Raw genomic sequence first — 17,492 nt, forward strand, 5'->3', positions numbered from 1 at the left:
AATAAAGTATGTAAAATGAGCACTGCACACTTTGTATTCTGTGTTGTAATTGAAATCAATATATTTGAAAATGTAGAAGAGCATCCAAAATATTTAATACATTTCAATTGGTATTCTGTTGCTTAACAGTGCGATTAAAAAAGTGCTATTAATCTTGATTAATTGTTTTGAGTTAATCGCATGAGTTAACTGCGATTAATCAACAGCCCAAATGTAAATACTTACTGGAAACCGTTTTGACCCTTTCCTATTCGTTTCTAGAAAATTTTGTTTTCTGGTACATTTATGTAGAGCATTAGCTTTTATGTGTCTGCTATACCATTTTAAAGTATGTGCAAAGAAGATTAATAGTGATTAGTCTCTCCAAAAAAGGTCATACTGTGTCTCTGGTTTTAAAAAAAAAAAAAGGCAACCATCCTTCAAAATATGGATGTCTTTTTAGTTAACCCTAAAATCTACATAGAGTAAGCCGCCATGAAAAGATATTTATCAAAAAGTGAGTTTGATTGCTTTTAGTATACTTGTCTGTTTTACTTCCAGGGCCCTTTTGTGGAACGATAAGTAGCAAAAAAAAGAAAAAGATGATGTACCTCACAACTAGAAATGCAGGTACTTTTTAGTCTTACATCATGAGTAAAATCTAGTGGAATAGTGTACAAGTCCAGTATGTTGTAGAGTTTCTGAATCTGCATTTTAAACATAAGTTATCACACTGGGTATAGCAGATTAAACTACCATGACAGTGAATTCCTATGTTGTAGGAGAAAGTTTTTAAAATAAATTATAGTCGCTTGATTTGCAAATTGATCAGGTAGATCAGAAATTATAAACAGGGTAGGTTTTGTGGTAAAGTCATGGTGCCCAAAGAAAAGTTGTTACTCTTGAGCAGATGTATTAGGGGGTCAAAGGATTAAAGAACAATTTTCAAATGCTTAAACACGACTGGCACAGTGGTAAATGCTGGCATGGTGTCATAGGCACTGACTGCATGGGTGCTCCAGAGCTGGAGCAGTGATAGGAAAAAAAATGTTGGGTGCTTAACACCCATCGACAGCCCCCCATCAATGCCTTCCCCCAACCCCTCCTGCTCGCCAGAGGCCCTGGTGATCAGCGCCTCCTTCCCCTCCCCGCCACTCCCAGCACCTCCTGCCCGCCATGGATCAGTTGCTCTGTGGCATTCAGGAGGCGCTGGGGGAGAGCAGGAGGGAGTGTGCTCGGAGGAGGAGGTGGGAAGAGGCAGGGCAAGGGTGAGAAAAAGCAAGGACCCTTGGGGAAGAGGTGGAGTTGGGGGCAGGGCCTGGGACGGAGCTGGGGGTGGGGGGGAGCCCCCACGGCACATTAGAAAGTCAGCACCTGTGCATGGTGTGACTATTGCCTACATTTCCAAAAAACAATCCTACTGTAGAATCACTGTTTAGAGCAGATGGTCATTGAAGGAATCTACAGTATTCCCATTTCTGTTTATACATAAGAAAACTGATAAAAAATATCAGATAAAAATACCTTTTAAATACTATTTACTGTAATAGGTAATATGTGAATACAGAATGGAATTGCTGGTTTTCTACAAATGGTAATGACTTGATCTGCATTTAATATTTTGTCACTTTTTCTATATAGAATTTGATCGTCATGAAATCCAGATATATGAGGAGGTAGCCAAAATGCCTCCTTTTCAGAGGAAGACATTGGTCTTAATAGGGGCCCAGGGAGTGGGTCGAAGAAGCTTGAAAAACAGATTTATAGTATTGAATCCTATTAGGTTTGGAACTACAGTGCCATGTAAGTTATCAGCAATCCAACTGTGAGATCCTTTTGAAGCCTGTAATTCATCTGGAAAAATTTACTCTAATCTGAAGCTTGTTGTAGTGACTCAATCTGGGAGTAATAATTGTGGGTTGAAAACTTTGACTGGAGAATGAAATACGTTTTCAATCTCCTCAATAAGTAGGAAAACCCTGTTTCTGTGTTAATGACATCTAACTACCAGTCAGACTTTTGTCTGCTCATGCTGAAGACAGGAGTTCCCTTGCATTCATCTGGTAGTATTATTCAAGTATATCTATTTTGGGGTTTTCATATAGTTCAGGTTATCAATATCTGAATGCTCTAAAAATTCCTGATAAATTTTAATCAACAGTTACTAGAATTTTGCTTAGAAACTCATTTTATTGTTTATTGTTTATCTTTCTCTGTATGTGAAACTAAAACTTCATGTGAAAATTTTAGTTCATGGATTTAGCCCTAGGGATCAATAAACTATGAATTCTGTTTTATTTGTTGTTAATGTTATAAACTGAGGGATGAGAGGCCAGTTAATGTAATTTCTTCCTACTTCTTCCAGCACCAGCCCTTTCCCTCTCTGCTCTGGTCTTTCTTCCTTTTAGCTGCTGAAAAAGGTGCCCCTTCGTGCAGTATCAGAATTTTTTCCTACTTTGCACTTTCTGAAAGAACCCCTTCCTTCCTGTCTGCCAGACCACCCCTTCTGACTGACCTCTGAGCACAGAACAGTTTCCTTGCTCCATCCCCATTATGCCCAGCCACTTCTAAGAGCCATCTGTTCACTTCTGCCTCATAGTGTGTGGCAAAGAATGGGACTGGCAGTAGTGGGGATGTGGGCAAGTCTGAAAGACAAGCCAGGAGTGACTTGTGACTGAGGCGGGGAAACCAGATAGCCCTAGGAGTCCTAATCTCTTTCCTCATCTGTAATGCTCACCAAACGTCCAAACTGGTCCATGCCATTAGAATCAATGTGCATCTCTGCTAGCATAATCTGTCCAAAGGAACCTGTGCTGGGAATGAGGTTAATAATCCATGTAGGCAAAGGGTAATGCATAACATGACATTAACAATAAATTATCTAAAAATTAACAAACTATCTGCAGTTATGACATCTTACAAAAACCTATAAGTAATAAATGAGATCTCACAATTAGTATATGTGCCAACATTATTTATTTATTGTTTAATCTATTTAGAGCACTTTTGGCCACTTGAATAGGAATGTCACAGAACTCAGAGAAGACATGGTCCATGTGTCAAAGATCTGACAACTTAAATAGACAAGGCAAATTACCAAGCAGTAAACCAGCAACATATAAACAAAACATGTAAAATTAAATAGTGTTTAATCAAGCTACCATAGTAACTTATTTGGAGATTCATATAAGTATATATTCAGTAATATTAGTATATGTCTGTACACATGCATGCGTGTGTATGTGGATATAAATGATGTATACTTAAAACTGCTTTCATATGCAGAACTATACCTAAATAAATAAATATATACATATTCCTACTTGGAGATAGGAATGGTCTCAGAAAGGTATCACAGTTTCTATAACTGAACAGTAAAATGTTTTCAGATTTTTCATTAAATACTTTTTTCTCTTTATCAGGGTTGTATTCTCCCTCAAATATTGTCAGTACTGATCCCCACTTTTTAGATGTGTATTATCGATATTGATCCCCACTCTTGGGATGTGTATGTGCATATCTTCTGGCACTGAGTTAGAATCCTCTGGATTCTGTGGATTTGGATTCAGTGCAAAGTCTACCTTCCCTCCCCTGGGGCTTTCATAATATCTATTTTGGATATGTAGTCTTCCATTGCTCACGTTCCAAATGCCATTTCAAGCTCCTCAGATCCCCTGTCTAGTCCATCCAGGTTTTTATACCATACTCATCACTGTGGTGTCTGGTGCATCATAAGAAGCTAGTGAGACTTGTGGTTTTCTATAATAATGAAGATGACAATGATGAAAACTACTTAACTATAATAAAACACATTTAATATTTTATTATTCATTTGTATAACAATATCACCTGGAGGCCCCATTCAGGATCAAGGCTCTGTTGTACTGTGTGCTGTACAGAATAAAAAGACTGCATTTGCCCTGAAGAGTTTGCTACCTAATTTAAGATAAGATGTGACAAACAGTAGAAAGGAGTGGTGGAGGGACCATCAGAGAAGCTGTAAAAAGGACATGCATTTATGTAGGGAAGCTTTGAACACAGCTAGATGGTTTTAATGTCAATTTTTAAAAAAATGCTATTGTAAGAAATAAATAAGACAAATATTAGAAGCTTCTACTGTCCAACTGCCTAATTACTATCACTTGAAAATTTACCGTAGGCTTTACAATAGAAGTGGGTCTTGAAGGAGGAATGGGTAATTAGTGTTTTTCTACAGCTTTTCCACTTCCACACAGTGTGTCTGAGAGAGAGAGAGAGAGAAAATAAATGTGTTGTGGGATCAGCTGGAAAGAGCCTAAGTCTTACTGAAAGTCAGTGGGACTTAGGCTCCTAAGTATCTAAGTCGTCTTTGAAAATGGGACTTAGGTGCTGTTGAAAATCTTACACAATAGTGATTGAAGAAGAGGCATAATGAATTTGGAGTATGGAATGATGAAGGTGAGGGAATAAATGAATGAAAGGGTAGATGAAATGAGGGAGGGAAGAGAGTGAGGGCAGAGGGAATGAGTTTGGGAGGAATTATGCTCATAAGTTTTTTGAACACGAGCTTGGACAGTGGTTTGTTCGCCACACAGAAGACACAAATTATATGTACATGGTTTTACACCCAATCAATCTTCAGATGTCTTGGGAGTTTTTATATCCAGTGATTTGCCAAAAATTTGTATTTAGTTACTTCACGAAAGCCAAGGGATGATGAAAAAGATGGGCAAGCATACAGATTTGTGTCACGAGCTGAAATGGAAGCAGATGTTAAAGCTGGCAGATACTTAGAACATGGAGAGTATGAAGGAAACCTTTATGGCACCAAAATAGATTCCATCCTTGAAGTGGTTCAGACTGGAAGGACATGCATCTTGGATGTGAACCCACAGGTATGTAATGTGTCATGTATCCTAAGATGAATATCAGAGTGTTGAAGAGAGATTTTTTAAATCTGAAGACTTGTAAGCTAGTCTTGTATCCTACAGTACCATGGAAGATTCACAAGTTAGTTTGAATTTTTAACATTTTGAGGTGGAAGAGATCAGGAATGTGAAAAGGCAATTTAGGCCTGTAACAGACAGTGTTTTGCATTGCTGATCAGTAATCCATTTGGCCAATGTAAGAGTGATGTTGAACATTTCAAAGGGGAGTTTCATACCTTCCTTTGGCAAGATAGCATTTTAAGGATGGGATAGGAGTGCAAAAATTGTCGTTATTTTGTTAATGGTACCAGATTAAAATTGCAGTACTTCAGTGATTAGTGACTGAGAGGTACAGTGACTTATCATTTTTAACTAATTCAATTTAGTGTTGGAGGGGGTTGTTTTTGTTTGTTTTTTTTGTGTGTTTTCTTGTTTCTAGGCCTTGAAAGTATTGAGGACTTCAGAGTTTATGCCCTATGTAGTGTTTATTGCTGCTCCAGAGTTAGAGACTCTGCATGGTATGCACAAGGCTGTGGTGGATGCTGGAATTACAACCAAGCTTCTAACAGTAAGCAAATTCTTCCATATATAGTTTCTTTTTCACAGGATTTTCTTGAACCTTTTTTCCTTTTCAAAAAGTTCTTTGTAACACATGTGAGTGTAATGTCTTGCTGAGGAAGGTTAGGCAAGATTTATGTTAGATAAACATAATACAGAGTAATTTAAACTGATCATATACTACTAATACAAGTTGTTATGTTCTGACATGAATTGATAGATTTTTAAATAAAAGTAATTAATTTATTATGGTGGCACCCCCTATAATTCGGGTTACCTAATACTTTCTGTTACAAAGGATTCTTAAAACTTTTCTTTGGGATGTTCTCACACCTCCACTGTTTGCAGTAGACCGTTGATATTTGAGAGGGAGAATCTTTTAGGGTTGCAGAGGTAGCTTTTCTTTGTCCCATGAAGTTCCATTGAGATTTGTCTAAAATATAAATGATTTGAAAATCAAAATGGTCCTTCTCTCATTTGTGTTCCTTGGGAAGATTTTGACAGCCTGTCAATCACTGAACAGGCGTGTGCTGCTGCTACCACAGCAGCAGCACGTCCTGCACTGGGAACACCTGGGGGCAGGGGAGAGGGGAGATGATGGAGAGCCAAGCTGGGTTCCTCTGCCCCTATAAATTATCTGGCTGCAACACAAGGAGTCAAGTGGACCCATAGACTAGGAGCTCCCCTAACTCCTTGGGGAGAGAATATGAGCTGTGCTTCCTCAGGCTATCCCATAGACCAAGCACATGATATCAATCCACCCTCTGGGTCAACACATTGGGCAGGAACTCCCCCAACTCCAGCAGCATAAAGGAGAGAGCTGGACTGGGCTCCTCCTTGGATCCACCATATGAACCCAGTAACCCATTTCTTCCCCGTCCTCTATGAGAAAACAGCTTCGCTTGCTGCCCGTTGATGTTCTTAGTCCTGTAAGTAGCGCTAGTAGAAGCAATCTCTGTTGTAATACCAAAGGCTGAAATGCTACTGATGATTCATGATTGTGGTACGATATTCTTACATTTGCACATAAAATTATTAGTTTTACCTTTTTCTTTTTAAAATTGGAAAACAGATTGCATATGCAACTGTAAATCTGGCATTTCCTGACTTTCAAGTGTGACTTTGCAACCTAAAGAATGTTCTTTTAATGTGTTTTTGTTGTGCCTTTTATATATGTATGTATACAGAATCTGTGTGTGTGTTTTACACAGAGAGACAAAGTGTGTATTTATTTAATATTATCTGTTTATGTGGCCACTTCGGAGTAAATGGGTGCATTTGGATGATAGATATATCTCCGTATATTATATTATCTCATAGAACTGGAAGGGACCCTGAAAGGTCATGAAGTCCAGCCCCCTGCCTTCACTTGCCAGACCAAGTACTGATTTTGCCCCAGTTCTCTAAGTGGCTCCCTCAAGGATTGAACTCTCAACCGTGGGTTTAGCAGGCCAATGGTCAGACCACTGAGCTATCCCTCCCCCCCCCCCCCATTGAATCTGCTTTGCATACTAGTGGATTATTTTAAATCACTTCTAATATAACAAGCAATTGCAAATTTCTCTACTACTTTCGGCTGTTTTGGTGCTAAATTAGCATTCCTCCTTTAGAAAAGAGGAACTTAAGAATGGCCATATTGGATCAGACCAATGGTCCATCTAGCTCAGTATTCTGTCTTCCAATAGCAGCCAATGCAGGTGCTTCAGAGGGAATGAACAGATTCCCTCAGGGCAATTAGTGAGTGATCCATCCTATCTTCCACTCCCAGCTTCTGGCAGTGAGAGGCTAGGGACATCAGAGAATGGGGTTGCATCTCTGACTGTCTTGGCTAATAGCCATTGATGGAGCTATCCCCTATGAACTTAACTAATTCTTTTTTTGGAACCCAGTTATAGTTCTGACCTTCACAACAGCCACTGGCAACAAGTTTCACAAGTTTGACTTTGTGTTGTATGAAGTAGTTTCTTTTGTTTGTTTTAAACCTTCTGCCTATTAATTTTACTGGCTGACCCCTAACTCTTTTGTTATATGACAGGGAAAATAAACTTCCCTATTCACTTTCTCCACATTATTCACATTTTATAGATCTGTCATATTCCCCCTTTTGTTGTCTCTTTTCTAAACTAAAACTTCTCAATCTTTTTAATCTCTCCTCATATGAAAACTGTTCCATAACCTTAATCATTTTTGTTGCCCTTCTGTGTACCTTTTCCATTTCTAATGCATCTTTTTGAGATGGGACAACTAGAACTGCATGTAGTATTCAAGATGTGGGCATAGAATGGATATATATATATATATATAATATAGTGGCATTATGATATCTACTGTCTTCTTATTGTGACAGACCCAGGCCAGCGGGGTATAGGAGTCTGGTCCTGTTGGTATCCAGGGAGCGGGTGGGCAAAGCCCACCCACTGCTAAAGGACCTCCCCCCAGCCTAAGGGGAGAATCCACAGGTCTGTGATACCAAATAATTCTGGGGAACAACTAATGAAATAACAGGAACAGGAGTGAGGTTACAGGAGTCTGGTAGAAGGCAAATATACTGGCCACTGGATGAACAATTTTCTGTTCCCTGAGTGACCAGAGCAGGGGCTGCTCTAGAGCAATCAGGAACCTGCTAGAACCAGTTAAGACAGGCGAGCTAATCAGGACACCTGGAGCCAATTAAGAACTTTCTAGAATCAATTATGGCAGGCAGGCTAATCAGGACTTCTGGTTTTAAAAGGACCTCCCATCACTTAATAGGGGTGTATGCAAGGAGTGAGAAAGTGTGCTGCTGGAGGGGTGAATGATTCCTGAAAAAATTACCTCCACACTCATTGCATCCAACAGTTCCACATACAAAATAAGTAGCTGCAGTAAAAGGCTTCTTTGGGCAGATAGTCACCAGCTGATAAGACCATTTATGTATGTACGTTTGAGCGCATGTTTATGTGCTTTCCTGAATTGGGGCTGGTTTAGCAGATTTTGAAAGTTTTGCTCTTGGTGACAGATTTCAGGGTGGTAGCCGTGTTAGTCTGTATCAGCAAAAAGAATGAGGAGTACTTGGAGTACACCTTAGTCTCTAAGGTGCCACAAGTACTCCTCGTTCTTTTTGCTCATACTGTTACCCAAATTACATTAAGCATACCTTCTTCCATCTCTATCAAATATTTTAAACTTTACTTCCGAGTATTTGTAGTAAATGAAAGCTTTTGTTCAATATTGCAACTAAACTGAAAGTCAGTTGCACTACCTGACAAACTGATGTTACTAATTGTTTCATTCATTTATCTTTGTTTGAACTTGTAATGAACTGCTAATGTCACAATTTTTAATTAGTCTCCAAATCTTTTCAACAGGACACTGATTTGAAAAAAACAGTTGATGAAAGTGCACGGATTCAGAGAGCATACAACCACTATTTTGATCTCATCATTGTAAATGACAATCTAGACAAAGCCTTTGAGAAGCTACAGACTGCTATAGAGAAATTGAGGTTGGAGCAACAATGGGTCCCAATTAGTTGGGTATACTGACAGATTTTTGAAGATGGACTTAGCTAACAAATGAAATTAGCTGCAACAAACATTCTTGGAAGACATTCTGTGGAGATGGAAGATACCTGCAGCACCCTTGCATTTTTACTCTACGTATATTCAGATGATAGTACACTATTCTGAGTTTTTATATAACATATTGAAGGAAAAGTGTACTTATATGTAATTTATTTTAATTTTTCTAACTTTTTACAGATAACCTTTCTATTCATGTCACATGAAGGAAATGCGTTGAAGCATTTTTATATGTTTTAATTTAGTACCTTTGCCTTTTTCATCTAAACTTTCAAGACATTCACTTTAGCATTTACATTTTGGTCTTACATTTTCACTGTGATAAGGAAGGATACTTGAAACAATTTTTGTAAAACTCTTGTTCAAGTTAGTGTTCATCTGGTCGAAGGTCAGTTGTTGTTAGGAAAAAACACTAATTCTTTTCCTAATAGGCACCTTTAAATTATTTTTTTTATGGGAGCAGAATTTTAAATATTAAAGCAGCAACCAGCACTGCTTTGCTACATTGCTCTGACGTTTTTCTGCTCAGTTTTTATACACTTTTGCAGTTTCATGGTTTCTTGTTGTCTATTTTGATTTAGACAGATGTACTGTAGACTTCCCCTCTGTGTACCGTTAAAAAACAATGATGTAAAACAATATCTTGCACTCTACTTATTAGCCTGTTCTTGGGAGCCAACCTTCTAGCCCATTACAGTTGAGGTACTGATGTCAGAAAGGTTGTATGTAATGTAAGTCGTTGTAGTTAGGATCATAGTGAAGTAGCTGAGAAGAGAGCCTTATACTGCAGAGCCTTACAATGAGGCTTGGTGTGTAGGACTATTTATTCACACTTGTGAAAACACATGGCTAAAAAAACCTGCTTTTTTATTGAGACATTGTTTGGTATTTGTATATTGATCTGTGAATTGAGTTCCTGTGATATTTAGCTGGCTCTTATTTTACATTTTGGAATATTGTGAGTGATCAGCTGTTGTGTTTATGAAATGTGATGTGATGAGATTTTTGTGCTATTTGTTATATTGTGTTTAAACTGCATTCTTCTTTGGATAGCTTGTGAAATTAGAAAGTTGTTGTCAGATGCTAAAAATCAATGTTATTTATATTTTGGTTTTTAACAGGATTTTTTTGTTTCATGATGAAATAATTCTCCATTCAGTAGACTCACTGGCATAATTGCTGTTATCTCCAAATTCATATTGATTCATATTTCCAAGGCTTTTACTAATATAAATTCTTCTTAACAAGTATAAAATGAAAACACAAATTGTCACTAAGACAAACTTTTGTGACCATATTTTATATTACACTAGCTCTTGTATATAGTCACATTTCTTCATCAGTTACCAGCTTTATGACCCTAAATTACAGTCATCTGTCCACTTAATTTATTTTCTCTCTGGTGACAGGCAGCTGTCTTCAGAAGTTTTTTCCATGCCAAAGCATATTACACAGAATGCCAACAAAAAGAGGACTTCTGCTGAATTCTCTTTCTGATGAAAAACCCAAAAGAGTAGATACACTGTAAAAACAATAGTGTGCCCTTGGGCTTTTAAAGTTTTTTGATTACGTGCACAAGAAAACAGGGTTCAGGTAGTTTTATGTAGTTACTTTATACAAAGAAACCGTGAGTCTCAAAAGATATAGACAATCAAAAAAACCCTAAAATATTTTTCAAAGATTCCAGTATATTTTGTAAATGTTATACAAAATCTTGCATAGCCTCAGTCGTCTCTGTGGCTCTTGGTATTGAGATTTCAGTTTTTTAAAGGGAGTCTGAAACTTTTAAGGAAAACTTGTATCACTACTTTGTTTTTATTCTGTTAAATTCTGCATCATATATATAGGTTTGTTTCTTTTTTTTTTTTTAAAGTTTGGTAGATTTCATAATATGTGGTGCCAGCATGACACTTTTTTCTGTTTGGTATTCTCAGGAGACTAGGTTCTATGATGCTACTGCTCCAAAGGTACTTTGAGGAATAGATCTATTGTTGCCAACAAATAGCAGAACCTGTGCTTGAATATTTTAAAGATTCAATCTTGGTACTATAGGACTTGATAGCTATGATTGATCTATCAGTGTCCTTGTTGTACACTATGTAATAAGAGATAAACGTGTACTGTATGTGGGAAACGTTATCTAGACAGACACTACGCCTTTCATTATGAGTTATAAATGACTAACTCCTGAAGTGTGATGCCAAAAGTGGGTTGAGCTAGCTCCTCCCTAGTGAGTGACATTAGAAGATTTTACTTTCCACACTGTAGTGCCGTATATTGCAAATTTCACTTACTCTGCAGCTTTGTCAGAGCGTGTTTCGCCAAATGGAAATGTAGGCACCAAGGTCTAGTCAGAAAACTACTGTACTACTTCCAGTACCATCATAGAAATAGGACTGTCAAAAGGGACAGTGTGGTGGTGGTTTGTGCTGGGGCCTAAGCCCTCCTGTGTTCAGTAGCATGCAAAATGTGAAATTGATCACACTGGAGCCTATCATAAGTGCCATCAGGCCTGCTGTATCCTTTTAGGTATTTAATGTAGAAGCAGCTGGGGAGTGTGATTCTGGGGCTCCTTCACAGGAAGGATTGTCTGACAGGATGTATATAAGAATCTAGTGTATCAAAACCTTTATGGGGATTATCTGGATCTCTACACTTAAGGTGGTAAGCAAAAAAAATTCTTTACCAGACTTTTTTACCAAATCTTTCAAATTTAGTGAAGTATGCTTTCCTCATTGAGGACCAGGTTAGCTATATAAACACACCTGCTTTGGATTTAAAACAACTGTTGAGAAAACATTTAAACTTTTCTTTAAACTATAAAAAATAGGTTTTCAGCGCATGTCACTCAAATTGCTGAATTTTTTTCTTTTACTCTTTTAAAAAAGTCTTCTAGTCTGACAGCAATAAGAATTTTGAATTCAAACTAACCTTTTAGAGAGGTTGCCATTCACCAGAGGGTTAGAGAATGAAGATGCTATTTCCACCATAACTACGGTGATAGCTTCATCTCATAATACATATTGGTAGGAAGGGTGGTAGGCTAGAACAGTGGTTCTCAACCTTTCCAGACCGTTATACCTCTTTCAGGAGTCTGATTTGTCTTGTGTGCCTCAAATTTCACCTCACTTAAACTACTTGCCTACAAAATCAGACATAAAACAAAAGTGTCACAGCACACTATTACTGAAAAATTCTTACTTTCTCATTTTTACCATATAATTATAAAATAAATGGATTGGAATATAAATATTGATTGTACTTACATTTCCGTGTGATACTTGATCCTTGTCATTCTGGGAGGCAGTGAAGCAACAGCAACAATTAAGTTTTTCTCCACATTGAGTCTATTCCTACTCTTTGTCTTGATGGTAGTCATAACAGAAAATGAGACTTCACAAAAATGTTTACCCAAAAGGTAAATGAACATCCAAAGCATGGTTCCCAAGGTCACTGTACTCTTTCCACTCTAACCCAGTTCTGGTGTTTAGTACAGAGTCTTTAAACTTCATTTGCTGACCTTGGTCTTAGAATGGCTCAAGAAGATTTTTTTGCTGACTGGCAGAGAGGTTACTGCTGTTAACATCTGACAAAATTGATGTTTTGAATGGGTTTCTTACCCAGTCGAGTTAAGCTAAGTTGTGTTGAATGTTGGGGCAATATTGTTACCCTAAAATTTTAGACACCAATTATGTCATCTACAATGGCACTTTTAATTTCTTGAAAGGGTAACCAGGTTTGTGGTCTGCCCTAAAGGAATTGCCAGGGTGTTACCAGGGGACTTGTCTCTGCCCCACAGAGGACTCCCCAGGGCAAGCTAGTCTTGCTACTCCCTAAAAAGACACGGATACAGCCTTCCTCTCAAGGATCGACACATAAGCAGTAATTCTTTGAAAATGAAATAATTGTTTATTTAAAAGATAAGTAGTTACAATGTATTTAATGAAGCAAGAAAGAATAACATAGAATATAGTAAAAATGCAATAAAATTATATTTAAAACATCATAATTAAAGCAGTGCAATTAAATAAGACAGACTGCTTACAGGATTTACACACACAAAGAATACAGGTTTCAGAGTAGCAGCTGTGTTAGTCTGTATCTGCAAAAAGAACAGGAGAACTTGTGGCACCTTAGAGACTAACAAATTTATTTCAGCATGAGCTTTCGTGAGCTACAGCTCACTTCTTTGGATGCATAGAATGGAACGCAGACAGGAGATATTTATACATACATACCTTTTCATGTTCTCTGTATGTATAAATATCTCCTGTCTGTGTGTTCCATTCTGTGCATCCGAAGAAGTGAGCTGTAGCTCACGAAAGCTCATGCTGAAATAAATTTGTTAGTCTCTAAGGTGCCACAAGTACTCCTGTTCTTTTTACAAAGAATACAGCACTTTCAGTGTAACATGTATATAAAGATCCCACATACACAAAGGTTTTTAGTCTTAGTGTTACAGTCTAATCCTGTACTTAATATAAGATATGCAGTCTCTATATACATATATAAGAAATCATTGTCACAACATTTAACATAAAATCTTTACTTAACATTTAACATCCTGTAAGCACTGGCCAAGTGATTACAAGAGGGGAAGGGAAGATCTCACTCAAGACACAGGCATCCAGCTTTATTTACAGACAAACCCATACACTCTTAAATATTAGATAAAAAAGATCAGACTTACCACTTCTTATTAAAAATTTCCCTGTGATTCGTCCATTGGTCCCTCTGATTTGTCTGAATTTAGAGAGCATAGTTTTCACAGCGTGCAGTTTCCCTGCTCAGTCGGGCCACGGATGCAGTGGTGGCTGCTGCTTGTTCATTGCTGCTGGCAGGCAGTTGCTTGTTGCTATGGCAACCTTGGAATTCTGCTATTGTAGCTGCTTTTCAGGTAGCTGTTTTGCAGGATGTTCCGTTCTTTTCAAGCAGCTTCCGTATTTCAGTTTCAGCCTGCTGGCTGAACCCACTATAAACCCACTATTTTCAGCCTATTACCTGGAAGCCTCCTATAGTTTCAGCCTGCTGGCTGAACCCACTACAAACTCCGCTGCTGGCTGTCAGCCTTATATAGTGTTTGCTCTCTCAAGGTCAGCTCCTCTCAGCCAATCAGCTGCTAGTTTTTCAGCTCCTCCATATGACATGATACCTATTTTTTAGGTAGGAAAGCTACTCCTCTGATGCCATCTTGGATTCTAGACTTTTCTAAGCTCCTCCCTCTGATGCCATCTTGTTTGCTAAACTTTCCACAACCTAATTTTGAACTAAGTCATTCCTGTCTCTCCCATTTTGATTAGCCTTGTTGGATTTTCTAAATTTAAACTATCATTAATTTCTACTTAATTAGAGCCTTAACCTTAAAACGAACTACTATTTTATGCAAACCAAAGTGTCCTGATACACCATATAACACTGTCCTTGGGAGCCAAAAAATCTTACTGCGTTATAGGTGCAAGTGTGTTATATTGAACTTGCTTTGATCTGCCGGAGCACCCAGCCGCCCGCCCCCACCCCCCGTTCCGCTTTACAGCGTTATATCTGAATTCGTGTTATATCGGGGTAGAGGTGTACTGCCACCACCGTAATTATACCAATTGGGAAAAGTGAATTTTTGCAAAGTTTAAACTCCTTTTGATCTTTTCCTGTAAGCCTCTATTGAGATAGTCAAGGTATTTCAGAACATTCAAAGCAGAATCTCTCACTACAATATGAACTCAGAGGGCAATTGAGCAAAATGATCTACTATTATATCTTTAATTTTGCTCTACTCAGTTTCTCCTGTGCAGAAATCAGTGACATGCATGAAGCAGTGGAAAACATGTAAAGTCTTTATCTCCACATTTGGACTTCCAGAATTCAGTTTTCTTGATAAAAGCATTCAGTTTGTCATAGAGATTCAGAATGTTGGTGTCACAGCCTAGCATGGACAAATTTAGATAATTCAGATTGCTAAGTGTATCTGGGAGGTAGGCAAGTTGGGGTAACCACATAGTATTCTTAAAGCTTCAACTATTTCTACAAAAGCACACAATGCTTCATATGCTATCTCCCTTATAGCAAAATCAAAGAAGCTGTCCACTATTGCAGAAGATCTGATTCTGCCTGGCACTGTGGCGCTTGCAGAAAACATGCTTGATTAAAAAAAAGCAGTTGATACTCTCAGGAAAATACCCTTATCAAATAACACTGTGTGTCGTAGAACTGAAGAAATGGCTGAGGAAATGAGGGAATGAATGATCAGAAGGAAACGCGTGAACTTGTGTGTAATGCAGACAGTCTGTCAAGTACTTTCCATCATGAAAGCCAGTGAACCTCTGTGTGAAGCAACAGTAGCTGCTGATCTGACTCCATCTCTACGCAAACAATGCAAAACAAGTGAGCATTGAGGGGCCTGGACTTGATAAAGTGACAATTTTGACACATTTGAAACTTCATGCAGTGAAGAACTCATCTTATTTGAAGCAAGTACCTCTCTGTGTATGATACAGTGCACCCACTGCACGGAAAGATTTTCTTTCCTGATCCTAGCTACAAGTCCGTTCACTATCTTGGTCACTGCAGTGGCCCTCTCAGTGCATATGACTTTGCATGAATTCCAACTCAAATCGTGTTCAGAAGAAAAAGTCAGTTTAAAAATGTCTTCTCCGATTGAGTTTGCCTTTAAACTTTTGCAAAACACTATGTGCTTGTTGATAGCAGTTTCCGTGTATCGAACATAAGTAATCAGCTGAGCTTCTCCACTAATAACCATGACTCATCAAGCTGAAGGGCAATTTTTGCCATTTTAAGTTTCTCTACAAGTTGAGAAAAAATTTCCTCAGCCATTTCTTCAATTCTGCGACACACAGTAACATTTGATAAGGGTTCTTTCTTGAGTGTATCAACTGCTTTTTTAACAAGCGCCACAGCAGCAGGCAGAATCAGATCTTTTGCAATAGTGTACAACTTCTTTGATTTGCTATAAGAAAGGAGACAGCATGTGAGGCTTCGTGTGCTTTTGCAGAAATAGTTTAAGCTTTTTTCATTTTAAGCTGACAAATCTGGAACTCAGAAACCTTTCTTTGAAAAAGTTCTACCAGTTTACACACATGCACAGGATGTTTTGTCTTCAAATGTTGTTGTAAATATGCCAGGTTCATACTGTTGTTTAATAGACTTCTCCAAAAAGGAAACACTAAGTTTGAGGTGGATCGCTGTTTGTAGATGTGAATCCAAAAGCAACATATTCCTCGCAGAACTGATGGAGTTTTTGCAGTCATCTTCAGTTTCTTACAAATTTTATTGTCACCACTACCACCGCTTCCAGCATCTTGTTTTAAAAATCTGTCCGTTTTTACATTGGAACTGCATACATACCATGAAAACTTCAACCTCATTAATGTGCTTGCATGCATCAGTAAATGACATAAAACGCATGTTTAATAGAGTGTGTATGTGCACGTTACTGCATAGTATAATATAGTATATAGAGCAGTATAAACTAGTCGTACGAAATTTTAGTTTGTACTGACTTCGCTAGTGCTTTCTATGTAGCTTGTTGTAAAACTAGCAAATATGTAGATGAGTTGACATACCCCCAGGAAGACCTCTTCGTACCCCTGGTTGAGAACCACTGGGCTAGAAGATACACAAGTTAGGCTGACCTGCATAATATACAAGTAATGATGAGATGCTGTGAATGCATTAAGCTTGAAAAAATGAAAATATTTCTCATAGCATGTACTATATTGTTAATAGTATTTTGGGAGTTTCAAAGTACAACATTTCCTATTGTCCAGAAATCACTTTTGTGTTTTTCATCTTCTGAGTATTAAGCACTTGCTCACTTTTTCCTGGACACTGGAAAAGTAAAGTAGCTAAACTTTATGCTGACTACCCATAACACCACAATGGGTATGTGTGAGTGAGTTAGAGATGTTGCTAAATTTGTAAGGTACATGAATATATTAGTTTACTTTTATCTTCATAATAGTAAAATATCTGGGAGGTGAATGTGTGCATGCGTGGATGGTAAAACAAAAAAAGTTAATGTGCACAATCATATTACTGATGTACCAAGACTTAATCAAAAGGAAATATTCCTACATATGAGATATATTGAAAACCGGCACATATATCTCTACCTGGATGGTGGTGATTATTAATAAATGTATATTTTTTAAAATATACATTTGCTCACTCTAAAAATTATTCTGTATCTGTAACTTTTATCTATATTAAGCAGTTCATGATGTACCATAAAATTGTGTATATGTATAGAGTTATCGAGGAAATATTGGGTTCATCCTGTGAATGATAACATTTTGCTAGAATGCAATCAGAATGTCATGAACCACAAATTACTCCATGTCAGGATGGAAAAAAAATTGATGCTTTCTTTTAAAAGATCAAAAAGAAAAAAATGGATTTTTTAAGTTAAATTAAATGCAGATTTATTTTTAAAATATCTGTTTAAATTTGAAATAGACCTTAGCATAGGTCATCA

General features: G+C 37.6%; 1 protein-coding gene and 1 long non-coding RNA gene across 7 annotated transcripts in view; both read left to right on the forward strand.

Annotated features, from left to right (window-relative positions):
• Nucleotides 1-12,122, forward strand: part of MPP6 (membrane palmitoylated protein 6) — a 136,168-nt gene extending 124,046 nt beyond the window's left edge. For all 5 annotated transcript variants that reach the window (XM_030550796.1, XM_030550799.1, XM_030550797.1 and 2 more), the window contains 5 exons: nucleotides 541-609; nucleotides 1,621-1,782; nucleotides 4,651-4,853; nucleotides 5,326-5,454; nucleotides 8,792-12,122. In XM_030550796.1, coding sequence (XP_030406656.1) covers nucleotides 541-609; nucleotides 1,621-1,782; nucleotides 4,651-4,853; nucleotides 5,326-5,454; nucleotides 8,792-8,968 — 740 coding nt within the window. In that variant the 3' untranslated portion in view covers nucleotides 8,969-12,122. The remainder of the gene's footprint in view (nucleotides 1-540; nucleotides 610-1,620; nucleotides 1,783-4,650; nucleotides 4,854-5,325; nucleotides 5,455-8,791) is intronic.
• LOC115645751 overlaps nucleotides 1-17,492 on the forward strand; it is a 952,243-nt gene that overhangs the window by 252,725 nt on the left and 682,026 nt on the right. The window lies entirely within an intron of this gene.

This window comes from Gopherus evgoodei, chromosome 2 (assembly GCF_007399415.2).
Source record: "Gopherus evgoodei ecotype Sinaloan lineage chromosome 2, rGopEvg1_v1.p, whole genome shotgun sequence".
Taxonomy (NCBI): Eukaryota; Metazoa; Chordata; order Testudines; family Testudinidae; genus Gopherus; species Gopherus evgoodei.